Raw genomic sequence first — 27,793 nt, 5'->3', positions numbered from 1 at the left:
CCATTTCTTTGTCTCTCTCTCTCTCTCTCTGTCTCTCTCCCCAACGCTCTGTCTCTGTTCCCTCCATCTCGCTGTCTCTCTCATTGTCTCTCTGTCTCTCCCCCAGGCTCTGTCTCTGTCCCCTCCATCTGTCTCTGTCTCTCTCATTCTCTCTCTGTCTCTCTCCCTAATGCTGTCTCTGTCCCCTCCATCTCTCTGTCTCTGTCTCTCTCATTGTCTCTCTGTCTCTCCTCCCAATGCTCTCTGTCCCCTCCATCTCTCTGTCTCTCTCATTCTCTCTCTGTCTCTCCCCCCAACGCTCTGTCTCCGTCCCCTCCATCTCTCTCTCTCTCATTCTCTCTGTCTCTCCCCTCAACACTCTGTCATGTCCCCTCCATCTCTCTATCTCTCTCATTCTCTCTCTGTCTCTCCCCCCAAAACTCTGTCTCTGTCCCCTCCATCTCTCTGTCTCTGTCTCTCTCATTCTCCCTCTGTCTCTCCCCCCAATGCTCTGTCTCTGTCCCCTGCTAGGAGGAGGGGACTGAGGGCATCATTGATAGACAGTGGAGACCCTCTGCAGCCACATCCAGTTGGGGCCTTGGAGACATCAGGAGGGGGCCTGCCCTTGCCCAGCCTGGGGTCATGGTGGCACCCCAACTTTGCAGGAGTCTGCTGTTCTGCGGAGTCCTGGGCAGCCCCTCTGCCTGGCTGAGGACCCACTCAGGGTCCGTTGCTGTGTGGGATTCCAGCAGTTCATGGGGTAAGCTCCCCATGAATCTGGATACTTGCAAATGCATCAGGACCCGGTGCATACTGAGGTCTTGGAGTTTTCCTTCCCCAGGTAGCCTTCTTTTTGGAGCACAATCCCCTCCCTGTTGTGAGGCAGCCCTCTTGGGCCAGTGCTCTTCCCCTCTGTGTTTCCCAGTCCTGCTCCATGGGGATGCTTGCAGAGCACACACAGTGCAGCCTGGTCGGCACCATTCCTCCGTGTCCCTGCAGGCCCTGGACCATCAGCAGCAGCTTGTCCTGATCCCCGCTCTGCATACCCTCCCCTGGCATACTGGCCTGTGCCCAGGCAGACCTAGGTGACCGTGGTGGGGGACAGAGTGCTTCCAGCCAGGGGAGCCTCAAGTCCAAGCTTTTTCAACAGAGACACAGGCAACCTTGCCTTTGGCCATTGCCAAGGGTGCCAGTGAGAAAGGCCTACCCTCCCTGGAAAACATCCCCTTCTCATGCTGTGCTGAGGCAGGGATGTTGGATCAGGCCTCAGTTTACCATCTGGGGCTGGTTCTGTGGACACCTGTCTTATGTGAGGAACCCTGCACCTTCCAGCTCCAGCCTGAGTGGACGCAGAGTGGCGCTGCTGTTCCAGGTGGACAAGGGGCTGGGTGTGGGTGGAGGCAGGGGTGCAGGTGCAGAGGTGGGGAGCCCCCAGGCCTCTCTGCACAACTTGCAGGGCCTGTGAGCAAGGTTTGTGCAGAAGGTAGGATTGCAGGCAGAGGCAGGGGAGGTGAGGGAGCCTGGGGTTGGGGTACCCAGCGGTCTCCCCAAGGTGCAAGGGCCAGGGGCTGGCACAGCCCAGACCCTTAGTTATGTCTCCAACATCACACTGCACGGGGCAGTGGGCCCTCCTGCTTGATGGCGGGCAAAGCCTGGTGGTCCTGCAGGCCTTGGTTCCCAGTCCCCATACTGGAGGGTTCTCTCAGAACCCCTCTCCTGCTGCTATCTGGGGCGGCTTAGCTGGGGCTTACATGGGGCAGGGTGGGCTGCTCGTCTTTTCCAGCCTCCCTCGGACCAGCTGCGGCCCCAGGGCTGGGATCACCACCGCCTGCGTCCTCGGGACTCACTGGGCGGCCGCCGTAAGAACCCTCAGCCCCCTGCGGAAGGGAGTTCAGTAATGCCTGCAGCGCCTTCCAGACACACGTTTACAATCTCACACTTCATTTTTCTTGGACGCAATCTCCGTGCTTTTAAACATGTCATCACTCTGTGTCCCCCCCACCCCACCCCTGGCCCCACACTTCCCGGGTGTGGGAGGCAGGCCTTCAGGTGGAGGCCCTGCGGGGGCTGCAGGAGGCCAAGGTCGTGGGGGCGGGGCAGGGCGCCCCCAGAGCGCGCAGCCTGGGTGGCCTTGGGCTGGTCCCTCAGCGTTCTCTTTGCAGAGCCAGCCCTGGTGGTGAGGTGGGTGTGAACACATGAGGGCAGGAGAGCGCCCCCTCCCACAGGAGGGGCTAATGACGTGAGGCCGGTCACACCCACGGAGACGGCTAACCATGGGTGGGGGCCTCCGAAACATGACATCACAGCTTAGACAAAGCCACGGCTCCCCAGAGTCTCATGGGTCTCAGATGGGGCAGCTGAGGCCCTGAGAGAAAGTGACTTGTCCAGGCCCCACCTACAGGAGCTCCGCAGGCAAGAGGGGGCATGCTCACCTGCCCCCAGGGGCCACTGTCAGGTGCATTCCCCACCCCCCTGCTTTGCCTCTGAGCACAGAATGGTGGATTGTTAGAACCCACCAGCCCAACCTCGGAAGGCGCTCGGATGCCCCGGATACAGGGCCCCTGAACAGAGCCCCTGGGGGCTCTGAGACCCCGCAGATCCAGGGTCCCTGTGCACAGAAGCAGCTCCCCCAGTTCTCCCCTCGCAGCAGCGTCTTTAAATTATCTGGAAGCTGGCTTTTTGGGACACCTGCACCGCGGCCTGGGCGGCAGAGCTGTGCTCTCTTCCCGGGTATATGTGGCTACGGACACGGAGCACCCTTGGCCCGGCCGGCGTCCAAGGGTTCTCCTGGAACCCAGTCTTGTGTCCGGTAATTTGTATATCTGTCCGGATTCTGGGTTCTCTGACACCCGTCTTGCTTCAGCAGTGGCTCTATCGTGTCCCCTGCTGCCCCTTTAGTGCCCCGGTTTCGCTTCCTCCCAGGCCCCGCTGGACAGAGGCGCAGAGAAGGGGCAGGTGCCCGGGCATCCGAGCCGTCAGTGACCTCAGCCTTTAGCTCAGCTCCCTCGGTTTAAGGATGGGGAGACAGAGGTCCCCAAAGCTTGAGCGACCCGGCCCGTGCCCTCCGGTGGCCAGGTTGCCTGCTTCCCGAGGGATCCGGCTTCGCGAAGAGCGAAGACCCGCCTGCTGCCGGGTCTCCGGGTCCACGCAAACTCCCAGGGGAGCGGGCGCGCGCGCTTCAGCCCAGGGCCGACCTCGAGTCCGCTAGGCCCCACCCCTGCGCGTCCGGGCCCCGAGCTCCGCCCCCGGGCCCTCCACGTGCCCCCCCCCCCCCGGCCCCGCCCCCATGGCCGCTCCGGGTCAGCCCAACCCGGCGGGCCGCTCGAAGCCAGAGGCTGCGCTCCGCCTCGGCCCCGCCCCGGCCCTCCACGCGCCCCCACCCCGCCCCGGCCGCCGCGGCTCGGAGCCAACGCTCCGCCCCAGCCCCCCCCCTCGCCCGCTCCCCACTCCTCCCGCCCCCCACGCGCTCCGCCTCCACGCGCGGGGCGCGCCCCGACACCCGAGGGGCCGGGCGGCGGCGCGGCGGGGCGGTGCGCTCGGCTCGGGTTTCGGCCCGCCCCCGGCGCCGGCGTGACCCCTCCTTGGGTGCGGGCGGGCCAGGCCCAGCTGGCCGGCGCCCCGCCCCCGGCCCGGCGCTCCGGGCGCTATAAGAGGGCGGCGGCCGCGGGGCGCCCTGCGCGGGGCCGGGAGCGCGATGGTCAGCCGCCGAGGCGCGGCAAGATGCTGGATGGGCCCCTGCTGGCGCGCTGGCTGGCCGCGGCCTTCGCGCTGACGCTGCTGCTCGCCGCGCTGCGCCCCTCGGCCGCCTACTTCGGGTAGGTGCGGGCGGCGCGGGGACCGGGCGCGGGGCGGGCGGCCCAGGTGCGCGGGCCCCAGCCGGCTGGCGGGGGGCCGGCGGGTTGCCGGGCGCTGTTTGTTTGCGTCCTGGCGGCGCGGCGTGGGGAGAGGGGCCGGCGCACCCGACGACGGGCTGGCGGCGGGGCCGCGGTCCCCCGTGACCCCGGAGCCGTCGTGGCCGCGACGCGCGCGTGTGCGGGGCTCCCCAGAGTTCGGGGACCCAAGCTGGTCCTGGCTCCCTGTTAGGCCGCCGAGTTCTGGCGGAACGGCTGGAGCCTCCCCCGGCCCCTACCCACCCACCCGCCTTGCAGCTTCCCCCCTCCTTTCTCTCCTCGAGAAGTTAATTTAACAACAACAAAAAAAATACGTACAAAATCCAGATGTTCCTTGCACCGAGCCCCAAAGGAGGAAAAAAAAAATAACTCTAAGCTGGAGGCATTTATTTTTCTTGCGCTTTGCTTCTTACGGCCGCTCAGGCCCCGGCCCCGCGGGAGCGCGTCTGTGGGACCCGACCGGTGCACAGGGCCCGGCCGGGGCCGTGAACGCCTCCCCCCCCCCACCCCCGCCGTCTCAGGGGTCGCCTCCGGGAGCGCGTCTCCGTAGTAGCAGTGTGCGTGTTTCCTGCGCGTCGCTCCCGGCCGTTCGCTCCTGCCCTGTACTTCCTCGCCCCTGTCCCCCAGATCTGGGATGTCCAGCCCAGAGACCTTTGGGGACCCTCCCTCGCTGCGCCACGCAGATGGGCACCCGGAGGTCCGGGGGTGGCACGGCGCCAGTACCCCCGCGGGGTCTCTGGACTCCTCTCCTGCTGCCCAGGCACCGCCCCTGGAGCCGCGCGGCCCACCCTCTAGCTCTGGCCCCTGCCCTGGGCGCCCCGTGGCTGCTTCTGGTCGCCGCCCTCCGCCCGTCACCTGTTCCCTCGCCCAGGGCCCGGACGCCGTCGCGCGGCGGCTGGCCGGCAGAGGGCCCCGTTGGTCCAGAAATGTGGCACCGTCAGGGCGGGGAGAGGCCACTGGGCTAGGAGCCCTGCAGGTGTATCCTGTTCTCAAAGAAAATAAAATATTTTCATGGGAAACTTTCCCTTTGTGTTTTTCTTTCCCCCCCTTCTCCTTCTGTTCCTTTCTCCTGGGTCGTCTTCCAGGGTCAGCTCCGTGTCTACTTCCCCTGGAGACCCCACCCGGCAGCCCTCTCCTGGCTGGGGCCTCCGCTGTGCAGAGGCTGGCACGCCCCTGCACGCCATCTGTGCAGCCTTTGCCTCGCCCTCGCGGGCAGAGGGAGGGTCAGAGGATGGCCGTCTGGCCGCAGGTCCACGGTGAGTCACGGCGGCCTGTTAGCCAGCTGTGCCTCCCCACTCTCCCGGCCCAGCCTCGGGTCTGCGCACCAGGCTTCAGACACACCCTGGGCTTGTCTGCTCCCAGCGGCTCCCTGCTGGCAGCCCTGCTCCTCCTGGGGAGGTCAGAGCCACAGAGGGGAGGTGGGGGTCTCGGGTCCTGGCTGGAAGCCCTCCACCCTTACCACGGGCAGCCTCCAGACTTTTTACCTCTGGGGAAGTTGTTGAGCTCTGCTGTTTAGTTCACGGGCCTGCGGGTGGGACATGGAGAAGGCCTGGTGCCCCTGTGAACTCCCCTGACCAGCCCTCTTGTCCAGCACGTTGGCCCCAAAGGCTGTCCTGTGCAGAGTGTACCAGGCAGATGTATGGCCAGGGGACAGCTGGCTCTGCTGGGGGCCCTGCCACCACCGTACCAGGCAGGAGAGCTGGGTTCTGTTTGATGGACAGAGGTCCTGGGGTGGGGTCTGCTGGGTGCCAGCAGGATGGGCAGAGAGAGTAGACTTTATGGGTCTTTGCCCAGCAAGCACCTCAGGGGTTGATTCCCAAGGTGGGGCCAGACCTGGGAAGAGAGGAGGGGGAAAGACACACTCTGGACCAGTCTGTGCATGGAGGCCCAGCCTTTCTGGTCAGCAGTGACTGGCTGGGCCTGGGTCTGGGGCCCTTTCTCCCGGCCCAGCAAAGTGGCAGGGGCTGAAGTGCCAGGGGAAGGAGATAGCCTGAGGTGGGCAGGGCAAGGCTGAGGTAGGGCCTGGGGCTGCGGCTAGGGTTGGAGCTGGAGCTGGGGCAGGGCTGGGGCTGGGGCTGGGGCAGGGTCAGTGCTGGGTCTGAGGCTGGGGCTGGACTGGGTCTGAGGCTGGACTGGGACAGGGACTGGGCCTGGACTGGGGTTAGGCTGGGGCTGAGGCTGGGGCTGAGGCTGGGACAGTGGCTGGGTCAGGGCTGGGGCTGGGACTGGGACAGGGGCTGAGGCTGGACTGTGGCTGAGGCTGGACTGGGGTTGGGGCCAGGGCAGACCTGGGGCTGGGGCTGGGGGCTTCCCTCCCAGCCTGGTGTGCAGAGTGAGCAGGAGGAAGGAGCTGGGATTCAGGTCCTCTTTCTCCCTTCCCCCTCTCGGAGAACTCTGCCTGGCACGGAGGCTCACAGGCAGGCAGGGCAGCTCCTGTTACAGGCCAGAAACCGAGAGAGGCTGGCCTGGGGTTGGGGGGGGGGGTGGTGGGGTGTCACGTGGGCGGTGGGAGCCCTCCCTGCCCCCTCCCCGAGGCTGCAACCTAACCCGGCCTGTTCCCATTGCCCTCCCAGCCTCTGGCCACTAGGCAGGACCCTCCGGGCCGCTGCCTGGCCTCGGGGAAGGGGCTCTTCCCTCTTCCTCAGTGGCCTGGCCCTGCTTCTTGGCGGTGTGATTAGCAGGTGGCGTTTCCATCTGGTTCTCCAGGGGCCTAGACGGCTTGGCCTGATGCCCTCCTGGAAGGAGGGGTGGCCTGGCTCCCAGCAGAATGGGGCTGGCCTGAGGTCTCCTGGCGAGTTTGGGAAACAGACTCAGACCCTTACCCCCCCATGCCCTGTGGACCTGGGTGGGCTGAAAGCTTTGCCTGCCCCTGCTTCTGGTGTTATAGGTGAGAACATGGAGTTGAGGAGTGATCTGTGTGTGCTGAAAATCTGTTCAGGAAGGGATGCCCCCAAACCCAGGGCGAGGAGCCCTGGTGCTCCCCCAAGCATGGAGCCAAGGGCTGGGTCCAGCAGAGCGGGGCCTGGGCTCCCTGGTACCTCGCTGCCCTTTTCTTAGAGATCCTGCATGTGCCAAGCCAGCCCCAGCAGAAGCCCCTGTGGCTGCCCGTAGACTTACATCCGGGGGCTGCTGGGGGAGTAGAGGCCTCAGGCTTCCCATGTGGGTCATCTTCAGAGAGCTAGGAAGGGCTGTCATGAGCCCTGAGGCCCTTTCTTGGGGTTGGCCCCAGCAATCTGCATTCTGTGGGTGACACTTGCAGGCTGGCTTGGGGGAGCAGGGCCCTGCTGGGAGGTCTGTCTGGTCCAGGCAGCCTGGAGGCCTGTATGGAGGAGGCTCCCCCAGCCAGGCCAGGCATTGGTGCGTGGGGTGCTCGAGGCAATGTCAAAGGCAGCTAAGGTGCTCTGGGCTGCAGTGAATGGGGCCTGAGGGCGTTTAGGGCCCACTGCCTTTCCGTGATTGAAATGGAACTCCTATCCCATAGAGTCACCCTGTTGGAGCCTGCGGTGCAGTGGTTTCTGGTACATCTACAAGGCTGTGCAGCCAGCACCACTATCTAATTCCAGAGCGTTCCATCACCCCAGAAACCTCATATCCTGCCTCCCCCCCTCCAACCCCAGCCCTTGGCAACTGCTAATCCACTTTCTGTCTCTGTGGATTTGCCTGCTCTGGATGTTTTACATAAGTGGAATCATACAGCACGTGGCCTTGGTGTCTGGCTTATTTCACTGAGCATAGCGTTTTCAAGACTCATCCACGTTGTGGCATGCATCCGTGCTTCATTCCCTCAGTGACCATGTTGTGTTCGATTGTGTGGATGCACAGCAGTCTGTTACGTGCACTCCCCTGCTGACCGACACCTGGCTGGCTTCCACCATTTGGCTCTTGTGATGCCGCCGTGGGCATCAGTGTACAAGTTCTTCTGTGGATGTAGGTTTTCAGTTCCCCGGGTATGTATACTGAGAGGTGGAATTGCTAGATCGTATGGTAATCACCATGCTACCCTCCCGCCAGCAATACAGAAATGTCCAGTGTCTCCACATCCTCGCTGGTTCTTGTTGATCAGCTCTGCCTTTTCTTCTAGCCATCCCAGTGGGTGTGGAGTGGTATTTCACTGTGCTCTGACTTGCATTTCCCTGATGATGGGCGACGTTGAGCATCCTTCATGGGCATGTTAGTCATCCATATGTTTTCTTTGGAGAAATGTCTACTCAGTTTCTTCGCCCAGCTCTTGGCTGGGTTGTGGGTCTTTGTTGTTGATTTGTCAGAGCTTTTTATATATGCAGAGGTTTATTCCTAGATGGAGGAGAACGTGGAGTGTGAGCCGGCACGCTGTCTCTCAGCTGTGCCTGGGCCTTCACAATGGGTCTCCCCCCCCCCCCCCCCCCCAGCATGACTGTGTGGTGAAGGTGGTCCTCTGTTTACTAGAGGCTTGTCTACGGGCCTGGTCAGGGGTTCTGGGGACTTGTATGGGAGCCTGCCCTGCCTTCGGGGCTGTTGTCATGGTGGGAGTGGCTGACTGTGCGTGCAAGGTCAGTGTCAGGAGGTGGCGGTGCCCCTCTGTATGAGCCTGGAGCCCAGCTGGGGGTTCTGTGTGGCTATGTGCCTATTGGCTGCTCAGAGGAAGGGCTCCCAGAGGGCTGTGTACTGGGGGTGGGGGCTCAGGCTCGCCTGTGGGGGAAGTCAGCCTCTCATGGTGAGGCCAGGGTGACCCAGAGCCCAGGGGGGCCGGGGTGGGGCTGGCAGAGAGGGAGGTGTCCCCTGTGTTTCCCCGGCTGGGGGCCAGGGGTGTGGAGCTAGAGCTGAGTGAGAAGCAGGCTGGGCCCATGGTGTCCACAGACCCACCTCAGGACGGACGTGCCCACAGTAGTCCTGCAAGGCCCCAGCTCCAGCCTTTGGAAGGGAGGCCATGGAGTGGGCTCAGCTCTGCAGTCAGAGCTGAGCAGGAGGGCAGGCCCAGGCCTTCTCTGCAGTGTCCAGGCAGCCGAGTGGCCAGCAGGGAGACTGTGCGGCCCCTTGGAAGTGGCCCTGTGGGCAAGGGGGCACGTGGGGTGGGCTGGACAGACTGGAGGGCACTGTGTGGAGGGGTTGGGGCAGGTGTGGGGAGGCAGGTGGACAAGGGTAGGGATACGCCCCTGCATCTCTGCTCTCCAGACTCTGTCCCTCCTCCCTGCCATCCTGACCAGTCTCCTCTGTGGGGCCTGTGGCCCCCCAGCACAGAGACCAGTAGAAGCAGGTGCTAAGTGCCAGCCCAGCCCAGGCCTCTGGGCTGGGGGCCTCCTGAGGCCTCGTGGTGAAGCCTGAGGTGAGGAGGAAGCCACTGCCACCTGGCCCCCCTCAGCTGTGGGAGCAGATGTCCTGCCACAGCCGGCGGCCGTCTGGACGGGGGGACAGCTGGCCTAATCTCGCCCCCATCCTCTCCACTGTGGCCGGGACCCAACTCTGCAGATGAGGGCACTGGTGGGACCCTGCTGGGGCTTCCAGGGTGGCCCTGGCCCAGGGCGCCACCCGCGGCCCGTCCCTGGGGGCCCCACCATGTCCAGGACAATAGCAAAAGTGTGTGGGTAGCTTTTCTCCTGGAAAAGAATGCACACACACAATTTCTCCCGGGGGGCTATGGGACCTGGACGCAGGACGAGCGATGAGCTGATAAGGGGCCTGGCTTGGTTTTCCTGGTTGCAGAAAAATGACACCAGTCAGCAGGGCCAGCACCCGGCCCTCTTAATCCGGGCCTGGAGGGGCACTGGCCCCTTTGTGTATTGTCCTGGTGGGCAGTGCCTGTCCCAGCTCGGCAGGCCCAGAGGGGTATCAGTGGAAGCACAGTTGTCTGGGAGGTGGGCGAGGCCAGGCCCCTGCTGGCAAGTATGCCTCTGGAGGGTGGTGAGCAGGGCTGTGGGCCTCTGCCCTGCTTGGGGTCTGTGTCAGGAAACCAGCATGGCCTAGCGGGCCCCTCCGTACCTGCAGTGCCTCTAGGGAGCCCCGAGTGCTCCAAAGTGCACTGGACAGGTGTGTCCGAGGCTCTGCTCCCTCGCTCTGCACTCAGAAGCCTGGCCTGGGGTCTGAGGGGCTGCTGCATCAGGCTTCCCAGTCCCCCTCCACGCCCCCGCTGGCCCTGACGTCCCCAGCTACACGAACGGTGGGCTCAGCCTGAGACCTGTCTGATGGCCGTTCAGTGGGCTGTGTGCTGAGGGGCAGGGCGTGCCTCTGGAGCTCCCAGGGCAGGGGTGTGGCTGGAGGGCTGGGAGCACCCCCTGGTATGGGTGGGGAAGCTGGGGGCCTGAGGCCGGGGCGGATTGCGGGGTGGCTCATCGTTAAGGGGCCTCCGTGGGCTAGCAGGCGGCAGGTGGCCGTGCAGGGGCCTCCACAGGAGGGCAGCGCCGACCTGGGTGGCGTGCTGGCCGCCCGGCTCCGTGACCCGCGGGCCCGGCCTGCCGTCCTCCCCTGCCCCTCCCAGCGCGGTTCCTGGCTGGCCTGGCGCCTCTGGCCGCAGGAGGAAACCCAGCCGCCCAGCTGGCAGGCCGTGCACCTCGAGACTGGCGGCCGGACGAGGGAATGGAAAACGGCAAGCCTCAAGCTGCGTTTGTTTTTCTTAGCGATACCTGAGGTAGATGCGGCCAGGGAAGTGGTCTGGCCCGGGAGAGAGGCTGCCAGGGGCTCCCAGACCAGAGCACGTCAGAGCCGGCTCCCTCGTGGACAGACAGAGCCGCCGCAGCCGCCCCGGGGCCCTCCCCGTGTCCCCGGCTGTGCTGGGCATGTAGGAGGCCAGCTCCGGGCAGGAAGGTGGGCGCCAGGGGCCTGCCCCACGTCCTGCCTGGCCCTGCTTGTGAGCTCCTTCGGACTCTAGCTATCTGGGAGGCCCAGGGCCATGGCACAGCCTGGCTGCTCCCTCGTCTCCCCTCGCCTGCCTGTGACTCGGGTCCTGGACGGCCTCAGTCGCTCTCCTGGGTGCCCATAGCCTGCCCTGCTGGCCGGTGGCCAAAGAGGCCAGCTGACTGGTGGCCTTCAGGGCCTGGGGTCCCAGGGGCTCTGTTTGTCCTGGCGGTTGCTAAGGGTGGACAGGGACATTTCTGTTGGGCTCGGGGACCCCAGGCCTTGTGCAGTGGAGTTTGCTGAGTCCTGTGTCCCCCTGGCCTGGGAGCATCCACTATGCATTCTCACCACCCCTGTGTGGACACAGCCTGTTGACAAGGGAGTGGAGAGGGGGTGCCCTGGAATGTGGGGAAGTAGAGTGTCGGCAGCTCTTATAGAAGTGACAGCTGTCATAAACACAAGGGTGCTCGCCACGCTCCTGCTCTGGTTACCATGGCCTGTGGCCCCTGCCTCCTTCTTGGTGGGCCTGGGCATCAGATGGGCGAATCAAGCTGCAGGGAGCCCCCTGGCTCTGGTGGTGTCTGCACCCACCCCACCATATCCCCATGTCCCCTGCGCAGGGCCGAGTCAGGCTGCAGGGAGCCCCCGGCTCTGTTGGTGTCTGCACCCACCCCAACGCACCCCCACATCCCCCGAGCAAGGCTGAGTCAGGCTGCAGGCCCCAGGAGGATGGAGGGTTAATCTCAGAACCAGTTTCTCCGCATTGGAATTTGTTTTGAATTCGATTCGCACAGAAATTAAACGCTGTCTGGTGGGGCTGAGGTTCTTTGGCAGCGCGCTGTGGCTTCTGGAACTCCGGCCTCTTCTCCCTCCGCCCAGCCCTGGGAGCTGGGTTTGTGGGCAGGGTGGCCCTTGGGGTGGCCGGGCCTGCTGGCAGGAGGAAGGGCCATTGGAATCCGCCTGGCCTCAGAGCTGGAGGAAGCAAGCACTCTGGGGACCGGCCAGCTGCCGGCTCCTGCTGAGGACAGGGACATCCCCCATTCCTTGCTGGCAGTGCCGCCCTGCCCCCTGGCTGTCCGAGGGGGCAGGTTTGGGAGTGTGTGACCAACTAGGTGCTCAGAGGGGTGGCCCCATCCCCAGGCCGCCAGCATGCCAGTCTCAGGCCCCTCCTCGGAAGGGGACAGGCTCCTAGACTTGGCTGTGTCTGTCCTGGGTTCTTTCCAGGCCTGCTGGGACTAGGGTGGGGTCTCCTTGGTGTCACTGCAGGCTGATCAGGAGGAGGGGCCCTAAACAGCACAAAACCCAGTGTAGGGAGGCCTTGTCTCGAGACCCTAACCTTCATTACATCTACTAAGGCGCTTATTCCAAAAAAAGCACATGTCAAGGTCCCAGCGGATGTGAACTTGGGGACATGTGCCCTCTGTCTGTCACGTATGGTGAGCAGCACAGGCCAGGGGTAGCGGGGCAGGCATGTGTGGAGGTGCCTTTCTCTGTGGGCCTCCCCAGCTCTGTCAGCGGACCCAGAGTGGAGTGTCACAGGCCGAATGGGAGCTCTCAGCATGCTTCCAGGGAGGAGATAACCTTGGAGTATCCACAAGGAGTAAGAAACCACAAAAACTGACCCAGCAGGTTTGGAGAAACCAAATGGGACTGGGGGGAAGGTGTACGTCGTTGAAAGCGGATTTGAAATAGCTGAAGAGAGCCAGTAAGGCAGATGATGGGGCAGGAGACTCATGTGGAGTGTGGCCTGTGTTGGCAGAAATGCGGAGAACCAGAGGCCAGAGGCCAGATTCAGGGACTGGGTGGCCAGGGGTCCTGTTTGCAGAGAATGGCAGAGCATTTTCCAAAAGTCTCAGAATTTGTCAGGGTCACGTGCAGGATTCAGGAGGCGCCGAGTCATCCTAAACAGAGAAAACAAAAATACTTCCAGAACATGAACTAGAAGCATAAAACACCCAAGACAAGGAACCATAAAAGCAGCCTGGGCCAGCAGATGCAGATACTGTGGGAGGCTGGTCAGCCTGGTGGTGAACCTCAGAGCAGAAATGCACACAGTGCATGGCAGGCTGGGGACTTGCCCAGGGAAGTGAAATACAGACCTTTACAGACAAGCTGCAAGATGCTCAGAAGGCCACTGTCCAGGAGCCGAGGAGTGTCCAGCATCCTGTTGGGTCCTCACAGTGGAACTAAAATACACGACGGCCTGTAATTTGGGAGTGGGGTTCACAGGCTTGTGTCCTCAGGCCTGGTATTGCCCACCACTGGACGTGGCTAAGCCACAGACGTGTGCAGTTGTGAGGGTGGCTGTGAAATAGCGGCAATGCAACATGAAGGTTCAAATCACCAGGGGGAGATGGGTTATCAAGGAGTAACTGGAAAGGAGGCAGGAGAGGAGACAAAGTGAAATGGGGCGGACCTGTGGAGGAAATACCAGCCGTGTGGCTGAGGAGACCGGGGTCCTAGCCAGGGCCTTGGTCTGATCACTGGCTCTGTGACAGGACAGGATGTAAGCATAGACAACGTAGGAGGTCAGGAAGAGAACACACCACCTCAGTGGACCTTGAGGGAGTTTCACTGTGACCCAGGCTCTGCATGGTGACCTGGGTTATGATCCAGGCTCTGCATAGTCTCCAGGCTGTGACCCAGGGTCTGCACAGTGACCAGGGCTGTGATCCAGGCTCTGCATAGTCTCTAGGCTGTGGCTCAGGATCTGCCTAGTGACCTTGGCTGTGACCCAGGCTCCACATAGTCTCTAGGCTGTGATCCAGGCTGATGCACCGTGACCTGGGCTGTGACCCAGGCTCTGCATAGTCTCAGGCTGTGACCCAGGGTCTGCATAGTGATCTGGGCTGTGATCCAGGTTCTGCACAGTGACCTGACTGTGATTCAGGCTCTGCATAGTTTCCAGGATGTGACCAGGGTGTGCATGGTGATCTGGGCTGTGTTCCAGGCTCTGCACAGTGATCTGGGCTGTGACCCAGGCTCTGCATAGTCTCCAGGCTGTGACCCAGGGTCTGCATGGTGTTTTGGGCTGTGATCCAGGCTCTGCACAGTGACCTGGCTGTGACCCAGCCTCTGCATAGTCTCCAGGCTGTGACCCAGGCTCTGCACAGTGACCTGGTCTATGACCCAGGCTCTGCATGGTGACCTGGGCTATCTGGGGCTGTGATTAGGGCTGTACACGGTCTTTGGGCTATGAACCAGGCTCTGCATGGTGACCTGATTCTGAAGCAGGAGGTGCAGAAGTGGAGAGAAGCCTGGATGCAGTCAGCAGCGGTTGGTCACAGATTTGAGGAAAAGAACAGTAAGCTAAAGCCAAACATGGCAGAAGGAAGAAAACAGAAGCCGTGCGAAAACCAACAAAGTACCAACTGTGCATTAGAGATGAAGGGTCCCTCTCTGGGAATTGCTGAGGAGTCTGGTGTGGTGGGAGGGCTCAGTGCGGTTGCATCCTGCTGCTGGGAAATCGCTACAGATTCTGCAGACAAGAGTAGGGGATGCTGAGCGCTTTCCTGCCAACCAGGCTGCAAATTCTGAGGCAATGCAGAAAACCAGAGGAGTAACAGAAACTCGAGACAGAGAAATACTGAGTCTGTTGTGAGTAGGGAAGCGGGTTAGTGGTCACGATCTGACAGTTCCCTCAACAATGGTGACTAGCACTTCTGCTCCTTGGTGGACACCAGCGTCCACGCACAGATGTGCACGGGAGGGGCAGCGGTGGCTTGCGCATGATGGCGAAAGGGTGGATGACTCAAGTCCACCGCCCAAGGACAGGTGAGCACAATGCGGTCTGTCCATATGGTGACACACAGCAACATGGACATGCTGTCAGCACAGGAGCCCTGTCACCAAAGGCCACCTACCGTATTTGTCTGAAACATCCAGGACAGGCTGATCCATAGACACAAAGTACATTAGTGGTGGCCAGGTGCAAAAGAATAGGTTTGTCTCTGAGCCAATGAAATGCCCTGAAATTGACTGGCCGTGTTTGCACGCATCTGTGAAAATGCAGCAAAACACTGAATTGTGGACTTAAATGGGTGAATTTTGTGGTATGCGAGTTGTATGTCAATAAAACTGGAAAAGAGGAGAGGAAAAAAAAAGTAATTGGATCAGCAGGGAGATCTTTTCATCCAGAAAAGGCCAGTCCTACCAAACAGTTAAGAAGATGTGATTTTGATCTGACTCATCTTCTGGGAAACTGAGACAGTGAGCGCTTTGCTAAGGCACTGAGACCCAGTGGGAAGAGCATGGAAGAGAAAATTACAAACGCAGATGCAAACGGCCTAGACCCGACATCCTCAAGGTACAGCTCACAACACAGAGGAAGGACAAAACCCCTTTCATCCGAGGCGTGCTGCACATTGGAAAATCCAGTTAGTGGCATTCCTGTTTTAGCAGAAAAATCACATGCCAACAGATGTAGGGACCACATTTGAGGACACTTGACATCCGTTTATGAGTTTTGAGCAGCTTGTAGCAAATGAACGGCCGAGGGGTCTTCTTTAACCTGAGCTGGGCGCCCAGGGGATACCCGACGAACTTGCCATGCTGGTCACGGAAATGGCCAGGGCTTCCTTCTGAGAACCAGGACACAGACAGGGAGGCCCACTGTCCTCACAGACCCTTGGGTGGGAAGGGAGCGTTTCTGTGCTGACGCAATAGAGTGCTGGCTCTGCAGACAGGTAGGTTCCCCGGCTTTGGCCTCTGATGCTCTAACCACCTGTAGGGTGTCCGCGTCTCCGGAGAGCCAGGTCTGGGTGGTAGAGATGCAAGTTTGGGTGTGTGGACAGGGTGAGTGGGGGGAGGGTCCCCACTTCCTGGCACTGAGGTGGCAGAGATGTGAATTTGGGCATGTAGATGGGGTGAGCGGTGGGGAGGGTCCCCGCTTCCCGGCACTGGTGCCCGTGGGTCTCTCTCACCTTGGGGCCACACCTGCACACAGGTGCCCTGAATGACTCTATGCTGGTGGGTGGCCACGGAGCTGGGGTGGGGGGGCTCTGGGCCCTGCATGGCAGTTGGCAGATTCTGCACCGTGGCCGGAAGGCAGGAAGGATGGCTGAGGATAGAAAAAGAGAGCCAGCAGCCTCGTCTCTCTGCAGACCGCACGACCATACACAGAGGTGAAAACCATCAGAGATGAATCAGCGCACGTGGCTTGTGTGCTGAAGGCCAGTTGGACGTAAGATCAGTTGTGCCTCTGCTGGAATCCAGGACTGGCCAGCACAGGGCTGACCTCGGTGGGAGTACCTGTAGGTCCCCAGACTGCAGCAGCAGGGAGAGGCTGTGGGTGCCCCAGCAAGCCCATCTCACGTGTCAGCCTTGCCGAGCGGGTTCTCAAGTGTCCCGTGCAAACACAGAGCCAGCACATGCCTGCTGGACCTGCTGGAAGGAGCTCCCGACACAGTCCCAGTAAAACACCAGCCCAATGACCACCGGCCAGGGCAGAGCCCAGAACAAGGAGCCTGCAGAAGGCCGCTGGCCCCGCCTGGCTTGGACAGAGCACTGGTGTGCCTGCGTTTAGGAGACGGTGTTCAGGACATTACAGGAGGGGCAGGCCTGCAAAATGAGATAGGAGAAATGGCACACACAGAAGAAAGTTGTGCAGTAAAGAGGGTTAGTGTCTGGGAGGACACTAAAAAGTGCCTGACGAGGTCACCGTGGGGATCAGAGCGTGGTCCCCTCTGACTCGGCAGGAGGGACTTGGGGGATCCCAGTGTGAGGCTGCGAAACATTTCCGTGCGTTATCATGTCTTTGAAAATGCCTGAATGTCACCAAGTGCCGTGCTGACATTTAGACCTCCTTAGGATTTATTTCCTGGTGGGAGATAGCCCAGCACTGGGAGGAGCTTGCCCGATGGGACGGGGATGGGGTGCTCCTTGCCTGCCCAGGAGGCCGCTTGCCTGCAGACAGCCTGCCCAGCCTCACCCCCTCCACGGCCGCCTCTGCCAGGCTGGATGCCTACTGGCAGGGGGCAGCTGCATTGAGCCTGGAGGCAGGTACACTGTTGTGGGGTGGGCAGTGGGGCCGGGGCCTGGAGTGCTCTGTGGCCTGGAAGGTACAGACTCCAGAGGTGTGTGGGAAGAGGCCAGCACATAGGGCTGACGGTTGTGTGTGGAGTCGTGTGGTCTTGAATAGCCCACACGTTGTCCCTTGCATGTGTGCCAAGCTCTTGGGCTGCGGAGAGAGGAGTGAGCTGCATATGTCCCCGGGCTCCTCTGCTCTGGGCTCCCCATGGGTGCAGGCCCTCTGGGGGCACGGGCTGTGGGCTGTGGCTTGCTGATGCCTGCAGACTCCATGGCATGGGCGGCCCATTGTTCAGCCGGCCCTGGTCTTTTCATGCAACAGTGGGTGTCGGGGCAGCGTGTGAGCGAGACACCTTTGGAAAGAGAATGGGGTGAATTTCATAGACATATGAGTTCAGAAATCCAGCCACGGGGGGAAGACCTCTTCCCCGTGTCCACAACAGCCCTCAACCTGTGCTCCTTTGATGACTGGAAAATAACACCAGGGCGGTTTTACTCTGTGTTTCTGAGTGGGGCGGAGCCACGTACAAGTTCTCACAGATGCGCTCCACCCTGGAACTGTGTGGCCACATCCCATGGCCATGTGCAGCTGGTTCCTTTGGTTGGTGATCTGCAGGAAAGGGGTCTGTCCACACCCACACCTCCATATAGAAAGGCAGTTGGCTCTTGGTCTGGGATCCAGCTCGCAGGATCTCCCCTGATGCGGGACTCTGCTGCTGTGCACGGTAGACCCTCTCACACTTAACCGTTTTTCTGGGCCTCTGGATTCTGGGTCACATGGAAAAGAGCCTTCCGTGTTCCAGGAGTGTTTTATGACCCTCTTGCCTTTTGTCTGGCACTTCTGAGGGTTCCTCTCCGTGTTTGGGTTTCTGTCCTGGGTGTCCATGCTCACTGATGCCCACCCCGTTCTCTGCACCCCATGTACTGTCTGCCTGCTGGCACCTCTGTGAGGGTCTGTCCCCTGCCACTGCAGCCCCAGGCTGGTCTCAAGCAGAGTGCACCCCAATAGTTAAGGAGGCCTGAGGCAGAGGCCAGCCTCAGTGAGGACACAGACTGGCCCTGGGTACGTGTGGGGACCCCCTCCCTCAACCCCCCCATGTGCAGTGAGGACGGAGCCTGGCCCCGGATGTGTATGTGGGGACCCCTGCCCTCAGCTCCCACGTGCAGTGAGGACACAGACTGGCCCTGGGTGTGTGTGTGTACCCCCGCCCTCAGCCCTGTGTGCAGTGAAGACGCAGGCTGGCCCCGGGTGTGTGTGGGGACCCTGTCCTCAGCCCCCACATGCAGTGAGGACTTAGGCGGGCCCCAGGTGTTTGTGGGGACCCCCACACTCAGTCCCCACATGCATTGAGGATGCATGTAGGCTTGCCCCAGGTGTGTGTGGGGACCCCTGCCCTCAGCCCCACACATGCAGTGAGGACGCAGGCTTGCCCTGGGTGTGTGTGGGGACCCCATCCTCAGCCCCCACGTGCGGTGAGGATGCAGGCTGGCCCTGATGCCCCAAGGCAGGCTGGGAGGTGGGCTCGCCTGCCATCCCTCCCCCTCCCCACACCCACAGCTGCTGTCACCAGCACAGCCCCAGGTACCCCTGGGCCAGCCTTGCTGTGGTTGGTCCTGTTGGACACAGGCATATTTTGGCACCAGCCTAGAGCTGGGTTAATCTCGGAGAATCCAGTCTGGGGGCTGTGCAGGTTGTAGGCTGCAGCCCTTCCGGTGTGTGGCGGCACGCCGTTGTGGGCACAGCTGTTGACATTCCTGTCTGGGGACACGTCTCCGTCGTGTGAGCTGCCTTTGTGTGGGGAGTGTGGCTCTTCCACTCTGCAGTGTGGGGTCCCCAGGCCCCTGCCTGCCCTGGCCCAGCTCAGCTGTCCTTGTGCTCAGGGCCGCTTGAGCTCAGGCATGAGACCTAGAAGTGCACGAAGTGACCCCTGCCATGTCCCCATGCTCTGAGGCAGGATGCCCTGACCCCGGGATGGGAACTGGGGGTGCAGGTCGCTGAAGCTCACAGGTGCCTTCTCCCCAGAGGCCTTGCTGCCCGCATGGAGCCTGTCTGTGCCTTGTGGACCTTTGTGGTTCCTCCAGCCCATACTCTCACTGGTCACAGCATACCAGTTGGTCCTCCTGGCTCAGTGTCCCCAGGCATGTGCTGTGCAACATGTGTATGGACTCAATCTGGTGGGAACACGCCTTGGGCTCTGCTCACTGACACCCTGGGCTTCTGGGACACTTGTAGCCTGGCTCTCCTGCAGCTCAGGGCTCAGCCCCAGCAGCCCATTGGTGCCATGCTAGCCCAAAACACCCTGGGGTGTCCTCCCAGGGTGCTGGCCAGCCCCTTGCGCCCACTGCACCTGAGTGTGAAGAGGATGGTTCTTCCCGCTCTGTGTCCTTCATGGCTTTACCCTCCAGGGTCTTTTGCAGGGATTCGTTTCTCCCACCTGCCTGCCTACTCCCCTCCATGCCCCATGCCCTCTGCTTTGGCATCCCTGCAGGCTTGCTGGGCTCCTGCCTGGGCCTCCTTTGGGCCTGGTTCCCAAGTCTCAGCACCTTGGCCTCCTGCCCTTGGGGAGCTGACCAGGAAGGGCAAGGCTGGTGCTGCTCCGTCAGGAACGTGGGTCTGGGGTCCTTAGGGCAAGGATCAACTCTGCCCTGTACAGGCTCTGCCCTTGGCAGGGTACATGCCTATCCCCCCAGCACACTCTGGCCCCCCAAGCCCAGGCAGGGCCAAGGAGAGGCCATGCTGCGGTGTGTGCAGGGCAGGGGAAGGGAGGGGCCTTGGAAGTCATTACCCTAGGTTGTCCCCAGAGGAGCCTGACCTGCTGTGTCATTGCTGGGTCCATCCAGCTTCTAGGAGCACCTGCCTGAGCACCTTACCCTGCAGAAAGCTGCCAGGAGCCAGCCCAGTGGCCACCATGCCCTTGAGGGGGCTTTTGAAGGGCAGCAGTAAGAGGGATGGGACATGATGTGGGGTGTAAGTGTCTGAGAATACTGGAGCCCCTGGCTCCTGTGGGTCACTGGGGTGCAGAGGCTTGTTTCTTGTGATGCTCATGTCAGAGGACCGGAGCCCCACCCGTGTCTAGTTGGGCACCTCTCCTTCCTGAGGGCTGAGGGTCTGGGTGTGCCTAGAGCCCGGATGTGGCATCACCTGTGTGGGGACATTGAGATGTGTCTGAGCACAGAACAGGCAGGAGGTCAGGACCAGTCGGACCCTGGGTGGAACAGCTGAAATGGGGGCTGGGGGGACCTGAGAACAGGTGACTGACTCTGAAGGTCAGGGCCTTGGCTCAGATCAGAGGGTCAGAGCTGCAGGGGAACCAGGAGCCGGCTCTGGGCCTCCCCTGGGTTCGACCGGGAGCTCCTCAGTGGCCCAGGAGTTCCTGGAGACCCTACTGGGACCTGCAGGGCCATCTGTACTGCAGGAGAGCAGGGAATGAGCCAGGACCCTCTCCCAGAGGCCACAGGGCCATTGTGAGGTTGAGTCACTGCAGCTTTGGGCGGCAGTGGGTGGGGGTACTGGAGCAGCAGTACATGCTCCAGCTGGGTAAGCAGACACAGGAGTGGGTGGGGCAGAGTGTTGGATGTGGTCCCCTTGTGGCCTGGGTTCCTGTACCCCTCCCTGCCCTGTCCATCTGTGCCCTTGGCCCACCCCTGTGCTGGGCTGGCCTGAAGGTGCGTGTGCGTGTGCGTGTGTGTGTGTGTGTGTGTGTGTCTGTCTGTCTCTCACCTCGGGCGTGGCCCTCACCCTGGCATCTCTGTACCCAGGCTAACGGGCAGTGAGCCCCTGACCATTCTCCCGCTGACCCTGGAGCCGGAGGCCGCCGCCCAGGCACACTACAAGGCCTGTGACCGGCTGAAGCTGGAACGCAAGCAAAGGCGCATGTGCCGCAGAGACCCGGGGGTGGCCGAGACACTGGTGGAGGCGGTGAGCATGAGCGCACTTGAATGCCAGTACCAGTTCCGGTTCGAGCGCTGGAACTGTACCTTGGAGGGCCGCTACCGGGCCAGCTTGCTCAAGCGAGGTGAGTGCACTAGAGGTAGGACCTTCTGAGCAGGTCTGCACCCCTAGGACATCGTCCCTTCGCTGGGTCCCAGGGCACCTGGGGGTAGGGTGCGGAGATGGGGGGTTGCTCTGTGTGGCTCGTCCTCCGCTCCATCCACCCCTACATGCTGACTGGTCCCTTGTCCCCCACTACCGCACCCGCCTGTAGCTCCACCTTCCTCCCCACACTGCCCTAACAGCCAGGCCCCTCCCTCCTGCCCCGCCCCTCCTGGGGAACAGTAGCTGGCAGCACGGGGCGCATTTGGGCAGCTTTGACAGGGTGCAAGGCAGCTCTGATGGCTGTTGCCACATGGTGGTGACCAAGGCCCAGCGGCTGGGCATGAGGGGCAGAGGTCCAGCTGGTGCTCCGAACAGGGAGCCTGCCTTCTCCTCTCTCCTTGCGCTCTGATCTGAGACTTCAACAGCCTTGTTTAAAAACTGAGGACCTGAGGGGCAGGGCAGGGCTCGCCAAGTCCCGGAGAGAATCTGGTGGGTCGGAGACGCAGTCTCTGATCCCTGGGCAGAGCCTAAATCTCCATGCACTTGGAATTCTCTCTACCCCGACACATCATGTGCCTGGAGCACATAGGAGCGCCTTGTACCCCCGGGGGCACATGGCGGTCCAGGCAGGGATGCCCCACCCGCGGTGCGCACCCGCAAGGATCCTGACTGCAGACCCCGCATGCTGTCAGCATTCGGGGCTCCAGCAGCACCTGAGTGAGGTGGGGGTTGCTCCTGCCTGCTCACCCATCCGCCCTCCCTGCGCCCCCACAGGCTTCAAGGAGACCGCCTTCCTCTACGCCATCTCCTCGGCCGGCCTGACGCATGCGCTGGCCAAGGCGTGCAGCGCAGGCCGCATGGAGCGCTGCACGTGTGATGAGGCCCCCGACCTGGAGAACCGGGAGGCCTGGCAGTGGGGCGGCTGTGGGGACAACCTCAAGTACAGCAGCAAGTTTGTCAAGGAGTTCCTGGGCCGCCGCTCAAGCAAGGACCTGCGAGCCCGCGTGGACTTCCACAACAACCTCGTGGGTGTGAAGGCAAGCGGGGCGGGGCGCGGGGCAGGGCATGGGGCCAGGGGAGAGGACTCGGGGTGGGGAGTGGGCATGGGCGGGGTTCAGGGCGTGGCATGGATGTGGGGAGTGGCATAGGTGTGGGCGGGGCATGGGAATCAGACATAAGCATGGGCGGGGCGAGGGGGGGCATGGACATGGGGCGGGGTGAGGGTGGGGCATGGGGCCAGGCACAGGCCTGGGCGGGGCCAGGGGCCTGGACTCGGGGTAGGGTGTGGGCATGGGCGGGGTACAGGGCGGGACGAGGGGGTATGGGGTGGAGCATAGGTATGGGCAGGGCATGGGACCAGGCACAGACTTGGTGGGGGCAAGGGGTGGAGCATATGGGTGGGGTGGAGCATGGGGGCGGGGCATGGGAGCAGCCGCTAGTGCTCAGGACCCGCAAAAGTGGGGGACAGGGCTGGGGGCTAGGAGGAGGTGCAGTATTGCCGCCTCCGGGTCTGTGTTCCCGGCATGTGGTGCCAGCCGGGGCCCTGGAGTCTCCTTACCTTTGAGTGTCGTTTTCTTACGGAGATACTGGTTGTTGTGGAGGGGGCGGGGGACAGACTTGTAAGGTCTTTAGCTAGGCCCTTCTGGGGGCTGCTGGCTGCAGGCTGGCTGGACCTGGGGGTACCTGGCTCCCGGCCATCCTTCACCCTCCCTGTAGCCCCTTAGCTCCTGGGCCCACACCAGTGGAGGAGGCATGAGTGCTGTCAGCTTCACTGCAGACAGAGCACCCCGTCCCCTTAGTCCTCACACAATGCGGACCACCAAGAGCCCCCCGAGGCTCTGCCCGGCCTGGGGATGGTCAGGGGCTCTGCGTGCTCACCAGGCAGCCCCCAGGATGTGGAGCCCCAGCCTGGGAGGGGGCCAGGTAATTAGAGCCAGCCCTGATCTGAGCCCCTCTTTATTGAGAAACCAGACTTCTGAGTCTTGCACTTATTAAAGAATCAATTTCCCCCTTTTTATTCGGAGCCCTTGTCCCTCCTTCTGCCCTCTGCAGAGGGGTGCGGGCAGATTAAATCCCCAAGGCGAGGCTATTTCTTTTCTTTTGCATTCTCTCCTTTGTAAGCTATTAATGAAAAGTCAGAATATGGAAAGTGCTCCATTAGCTCTGCCGGGCCTGGGTAAGCAGCGTTTTAATTAAATTTGTCCAGGTTTCTCAGCAGAGTGTCATTAAATGTGACTCTTCTATTGCCGGGCCAGAGGGCAGCCACATTTCCTAATCCCCCTCAAGCCAGCCAGCCCTCCCTGAGGGCAGCATGGGAGTTCAGGCCTATCCTGGGATGGGGCCCACTAGAGAGGGCCTCCTCCGCTCTCTGCTGCCAGGGACCCCAGTGTGGGTGGTCAGGCAGGAGGCCCCTTAGGGCAGCTCTGTGCATGTGTGTGGAAGTGGGGGTACCGTCCCTCCCCTCTGGGGCTGACCTGGAAGATCCGGGGGCCAGTTCTGCCAACTGGGCCAGCTAACTCGTTTCTCCTCACTTCTCCAGGAAGTAGGCTAGTAGGCTGCTGAGCCCAGACTGGGGGGTCCTGTTGGGGCATTGACAGCAGGGCTAGAGGGGAGGCTTGCTCAGTCCCTTCAGAGGGGAGCCCTGGATGCAAGGAGGGAATGTCTCCATGGGGCCACAGGTGCTGCAGTGGCTACTCTGGAGGCCATGGTACTGGATGTAGGGCTTCTGTCTGGGGACATCTGTGGCTTGGAGGTGGAGGGACAGGTGCAAGAGCCAGGAAGCCTGGGTGATGGGTAGTGGTGGTCCCCCAGGCTGGGCTTGGATCCGGGGGAGCTGTGTGGTCGAGCCCCTCTGGGGGTCATCTGCAGGGGCTGTGCCCAGCCTCTCAGTGTGGCCCTCATGCTCAGCCCCCTCCCCTACCAGGTAATCAAGGCCGGGGTGGAGACCACATGCAAGTGCCACGGCGTGTCAGGCTCCTGTACTGTGCGGACGTGCTGGCGGCAGCTGGCACCCTTCCACGAGGTGGGCAAGCGCCTGAAACACAAGTACGAGACAGCACTCAAGGTGGGCAGCACCACCAACGAGGCCACCGGGGAGGCCGGTGCCATCTCGCCGCCTCGGGGCCGGGCTGCAGGGACAGGAGGCAGCGACCCGCTGCCCCGCACGCCAGAGCTTGTGCACCTGGACGACTCGCCCAGTTTCTGCTTGGCCAGCCGCTTCTCCCCGGGCACCGCCGGCCGAAGGTGCCACCGGGAGAAGAACTGCGAGAGCATCTGCTGTGGGCGTGGCCACAACACCCAGAGCCGGGTGGTGACACGGCCCTGCCAGTGCCAGGTGCGCTGGTGCTGCTACGTGGAGTGCAGGCAGTGCACCCAGCGTGAGGAGGTCTACACCTGCAAAGGCTGAGCCCCGGGGCCGGCCAGGCTGCTGCAGGGGGAAGAGGCCGTGCACCCAGTGTGAGGGGTCTACACTGCAAGGGTTGAGTCCCTGGGATGGGGCCCCCAGCACACTTGGCACATGGTGATGAGAGCCCGGGGATTGGCTGGGTTTGCTGTCCCTGCCTCTTTGTCCGTACTCTCAAAGACCCAGAGGCGGGAGGTGGCCCTGGTCTGGCCCCTGCATCCCCTCTGTCCGCGCCCCACCCCCACCCCCATGACCTGAGAGCGTGGCACCATGCTTTCCAAGCTGTGTCCGTCCCTGAGAGGCCAGTTCCTGCGAGCGGCACCCTTCCCTGCTCTGGGCTCCCTCTGAGGAGCACCGGGTGCACCTTCGCGGCCATACAGGGTCTCTGTGTGGCCGCCTGTGGGCTGTCCTGCTCCAGCACTGGCTTAGAGAGTCAAACCACTAGGAGAGAGACAGCCCGGCCACCCAGCCGCGGGGGTCACTGCTGTCCCCTCTGACATGGAGCACTTCTCTTGGGAGTGATGTTGGTGACTGTTAAATTATTTTTATTTAACTAATATATAATAATTATTATTTCCATCCCTGCCTTGCCTCAGGCTTGTGGCTCCCCCTCCTCTTGGTGGTACCCAGTCTGGAGGGTCCCCTTCGTCCCTCCCCTCTACGCCCCCTCCTAACCTCTTTGCCTGATCTGCTTTGTCGTTTGAAACCACTAAATCAAGAGGGATGTTGCTGTTGTTGTTTTTAAAGTAATAAAGCAGGTTGTGTGTGGACACTGCCCTCAGGGCTTCTGGAAGCCAGGCCCCTATACCCAGCTGCCCCCAGTGAGACTGTCCTGGGAAGTGGGTGGACCCCACTCTGGGAGACTTTGGCACGCACCCCAGCAACTTTGGTGTAGGTTTTAAGGCCTGGGGTGGCAGCCAGTGGCCTGCCCTCCCCCCAGGGGTGGGCACAGCAGAGGGGAGGGGCCAGCCCCTTGAAGGGTTCATTTCCTAGCTTGCTTTGTGTTACTGCGGGAGGAGGCAGACGTGAGGACGCATGTGGATGGAGAGAATCTGGGACTAGGATTTGGCAAAAGGCGGGCTGTTCTCTCTGGCCACTCTGTTGTCTTTGCAGGGAAGGAAAATGGATGGGCTACACTGACCTGGCTTGGTTTGAGTGTGTGTGCACATGCGTGCATATGTGCAAGACTGTACGTATGTGTAGTGTGCTTGCATAAGTGTGTTTGGTTTTGTGTGTATACGTGTGCACGAGCACACGTGTGTGTGAAGTATGTGTGCATTTATGTGCATGCATGCGTGAACACGCTTGCAGGTTTATGCGTGAGCACGTGCGTGAGCAAGTCTGAAGTGTGTGCATGCATGAGACTGTGTCAGCATATGTATGTGTCTGCAGAAGTGTGCATGTGAGCACAGGGGGCTTGTATGACACATGCATCTGTGCTGTGTGTGTGTGTGTGTGTGTGTGAGCATGTGCATGTAGCTACGCATGCATGCTATATATGTGATGTGCATGTGCATGTGTGATGTGCATGCATGCATGCATGCATGTGGGTGAATGTGTAGCCACATGTATCTGTGGTGTGTGTGCCTGTTCTGGCTGTGTTGATGGTCAGTGGTCAGCTGGGGCGTGGCCTCCGCTCAGTGCCCTCCCTCAGCATGAGGCTGTCCTTCCCACTTTGGTGTGAATGGCAGCCTTGGCTCCTAGATCCTTTGGCTCTGGGCCTGCCCTGCTCAGGCTCTGTGGCTGTGCTCTGGGTGGGTACAGAGCTGGGTGGCGGTGCAGACACAGGAACTACTGAGTGAGGGGGTTCCTTGGAGTTCCGTGGGCTCCAGGAACCCTGGGGACTGTGTTTTTAAAAGAAAACCTATTTATGTTGATGTGGGTCTCTTGGTCCCTGTTCTATAGTGTAAATAGTGAAGTTTATTCTGTGGTTCAGAGAACATCCCGTGAATGCCTGCATGCTGAGAGGGTGGGGGCCAGGGGCCCAGAGTGGGTGCAGCCACACCCCCGTGACAAGACTGGAGCTCAGTCACTTCTGGGTCTGGAAAGGCAGCAAGTCGGAGGAAGGATATTTTGTTAACCAGATACCACATTTAGCTCTATGTCATAATATAAAGGGAAGTATTTTTTTAAACAAGGCAGACTGAAAACGTCTGCTGGCTGGTCTGTTTATATATAAACATATATCAGAATATCTTGCTAAGCAAACTCCTCCTGACTGATCCTCTGGTCAGCGTGCTGCTCTTCGTGCAGGAGAGCCTCTAGAAGAAACTGTGCCCAGGGGTCAGCCTCTCTGGGACGGGGCAGGGGGCGGGCCACAGGGCTCAGCCATGCTGAGGGCCAGGCGGGTCCCGGCCACCTGCTCCCTGCCAGCCACACACATGTGGACTCCTGGCTCGGTTTGGGAGGTCCGGGTAGGCTAGGGGGAGAGGGGCATTCACACACGAGAACCCTCGTGCGAGCCTATCGATTTCTCTACCTCATCTGTATAGCGAGTAGGTGTGTACTCGAGTGACTTGGAGAATGTATTTATTTAACGGCTTTGTGTAACAGAACAGAAACGAAATGGACACTAAATAAATGTATTTTAAATTATAGCCCCATCTGAGTCTGCTGCCTTCAGAGGGGTTCTGGAGGGCCGGAGGGAGGAGGAGGGCCTGAGGCAGGAGGACCTGAGGGAGGAGGAGGGCCTGAAGGAGGAGGAAGACCTGAGGGAGGAGGGGGGTCTGAGGGGGGAGGAGGATCTGAGGGAGGAGGAGGGCCTGAGTGAGGAGAAAGACCTGAGGGAGGAGGAGGGCCTGAGTGAGGAAGAGGGCCTGGGGGGGGAGGAGGAGGAGGGAGGAGGAGGGCCTGGGGGAGGAGGGGGGCCTGAGGGGGGAGGAGGACCTGAGGGAGGAGAGGGCCTGAGGGGGAGGAGGGCCTTAGGGAAGAGGAGGGCCTGAGGGAGGAGGAGAGTCTGAGGGAGGAGGAGGGCCTGAGGGAGAAGGAGGACCTGAGGCAGGAGGAGGGCCTGAGGGAGGAGGAGGGCCTGAGGGAGGAGGGTGAGGGGAGGAGGGCCTGGGGGAGGAGGGTTTGGGAGAGGATGGGGGCCTGGAGGTGAGCCTGAGGGGGAGGAGGGCTTGGGGGAGGTGGAGGGCCTGGAGGAGGAGGAAAACTTGAGGGAGGAGGGCCTGGGGGAGCAGGGGGGCCTGGGGGAGGAGGGCCTGGAGGAGGAAGGCATGGGCGTCGGCCCCAGGGGGAGGAGGGCCTGTGGCATGGAGGGGGGGCCTTGGGGAGGAGGACCTGAGGGGGGCCCAAGGAGGTACAGGCTTTAGGGAGCAGGAAGGCCTGGAAGGCTCAGCACGGCCCAGCTGGCTCCAGAGGGGAGGGCGCTGTCTCCCTGTTCATGGTGGCGAGGCTCCAGCCACACTGTTCAGGGGCCCCATCTGAGGTCCCAGGGATCTGCTGACGGGCTTGTGTCCTGCTCCTTCCAGCTCAGCCTCCGCTCCCAGCATGCCCTCTAGCCTGGCTCTCAGTGGTGGTGGGGGGCCGTGTGAGCCTGGAGACCCTAGTCTGCAGCAGTGGGCTGGTCAAGGTCCCATCCCACTTCCCACTGGAGCAAACGACCACACGGGGGTCTCCCAGATCTAGAAGCCAGAAGATCAAGCTGTG

General features: G+C 61.6%; 1 protein-coding gene across 2 annotated transcripts; it reads left to right on the top strand.

The window, feature by feature from the left end:
* The first annotated feature begins 3,588 nt into the window (after positions 1-3,588).
* WNT9A (Wnt family member 9A) lies at positions 3,589-26,739 on the top strand. 2 transcript variants are annotated; one of them, XM_053904642.1, is made up of 4 exons: positions 3,589-3,794; positions 20,463-20,719; positions 21,514-21,764; positions 23,663-26,739. In XM_053904642.1, exons 1-4 carry the CDS (start codon positions 3,700-3,702, stop codon positions 24,143-24,145), a joined length of 1,086 nt encoding a protein of 361 aa, XP_053760617.1. In that variant the 5' UTR covers positions 3,589-3,699; the 3' UTR covers positions 24,146-26,739. The 2 variants fall into 2 exon arrangements, with proteins under 2 accessions (XP_053760617.1, XP_053760589.1); XM_053904614.1 differs by having other exon boundaries at positions 3,591-3,794; positions 21,514-21,776.
* Positions 26,740-27,793: the final 1,054 nt, after the last annotated feature.

Source organism: Panthera pardus, unplaced genomic scaffold (assembly GCF_024362965.1).
Source record: "Panthera pardus isolate Hobbes unplaced genomic scaffold, ASM2436296v1 HiC_scaffold_1, whole genome shotgun sequence".
Classification (NCBI taxonomy): Eukaryota; Metazoa; Chordata; class Mammalia; order Carnivora; family Felidae; genus Panthera; species Panthera pardus.
The sequence above is the reverse complement of the archived record's forward strand: the minus strand, read 5'-3'. Positions and strand labels throughout refer to the sequence as shown.

What these genes read in the sequence shown, in the direction of transcription:
- WNT9A (XM_053904614.1), top strand. Translation starts at nt 3,700, where the DNA reads ATGCTGGATGGGCCCCTGCTGGCGCGCTGGCTGGCCGCGGCCTTCGCG. An exon ending in GGCCAGCTTGCTCAAGCGAG is followed by an intron (nt 20,720 to 21,513) that starts GTGAGTGCACTA and finishes GCGCCCCCACAG; the next exon opens with GCTTCAAGGAGACCGCCTTC. An exon ending in ACAACCTCGTGGGTGTGAAG is followed by an intron (nt 21,777 to 23,662) that starts GCAAGCGGGGCG and finishes CTCCCCTACCAG; the next exon opens with GTAATCAAGGCCGGGGTGGA.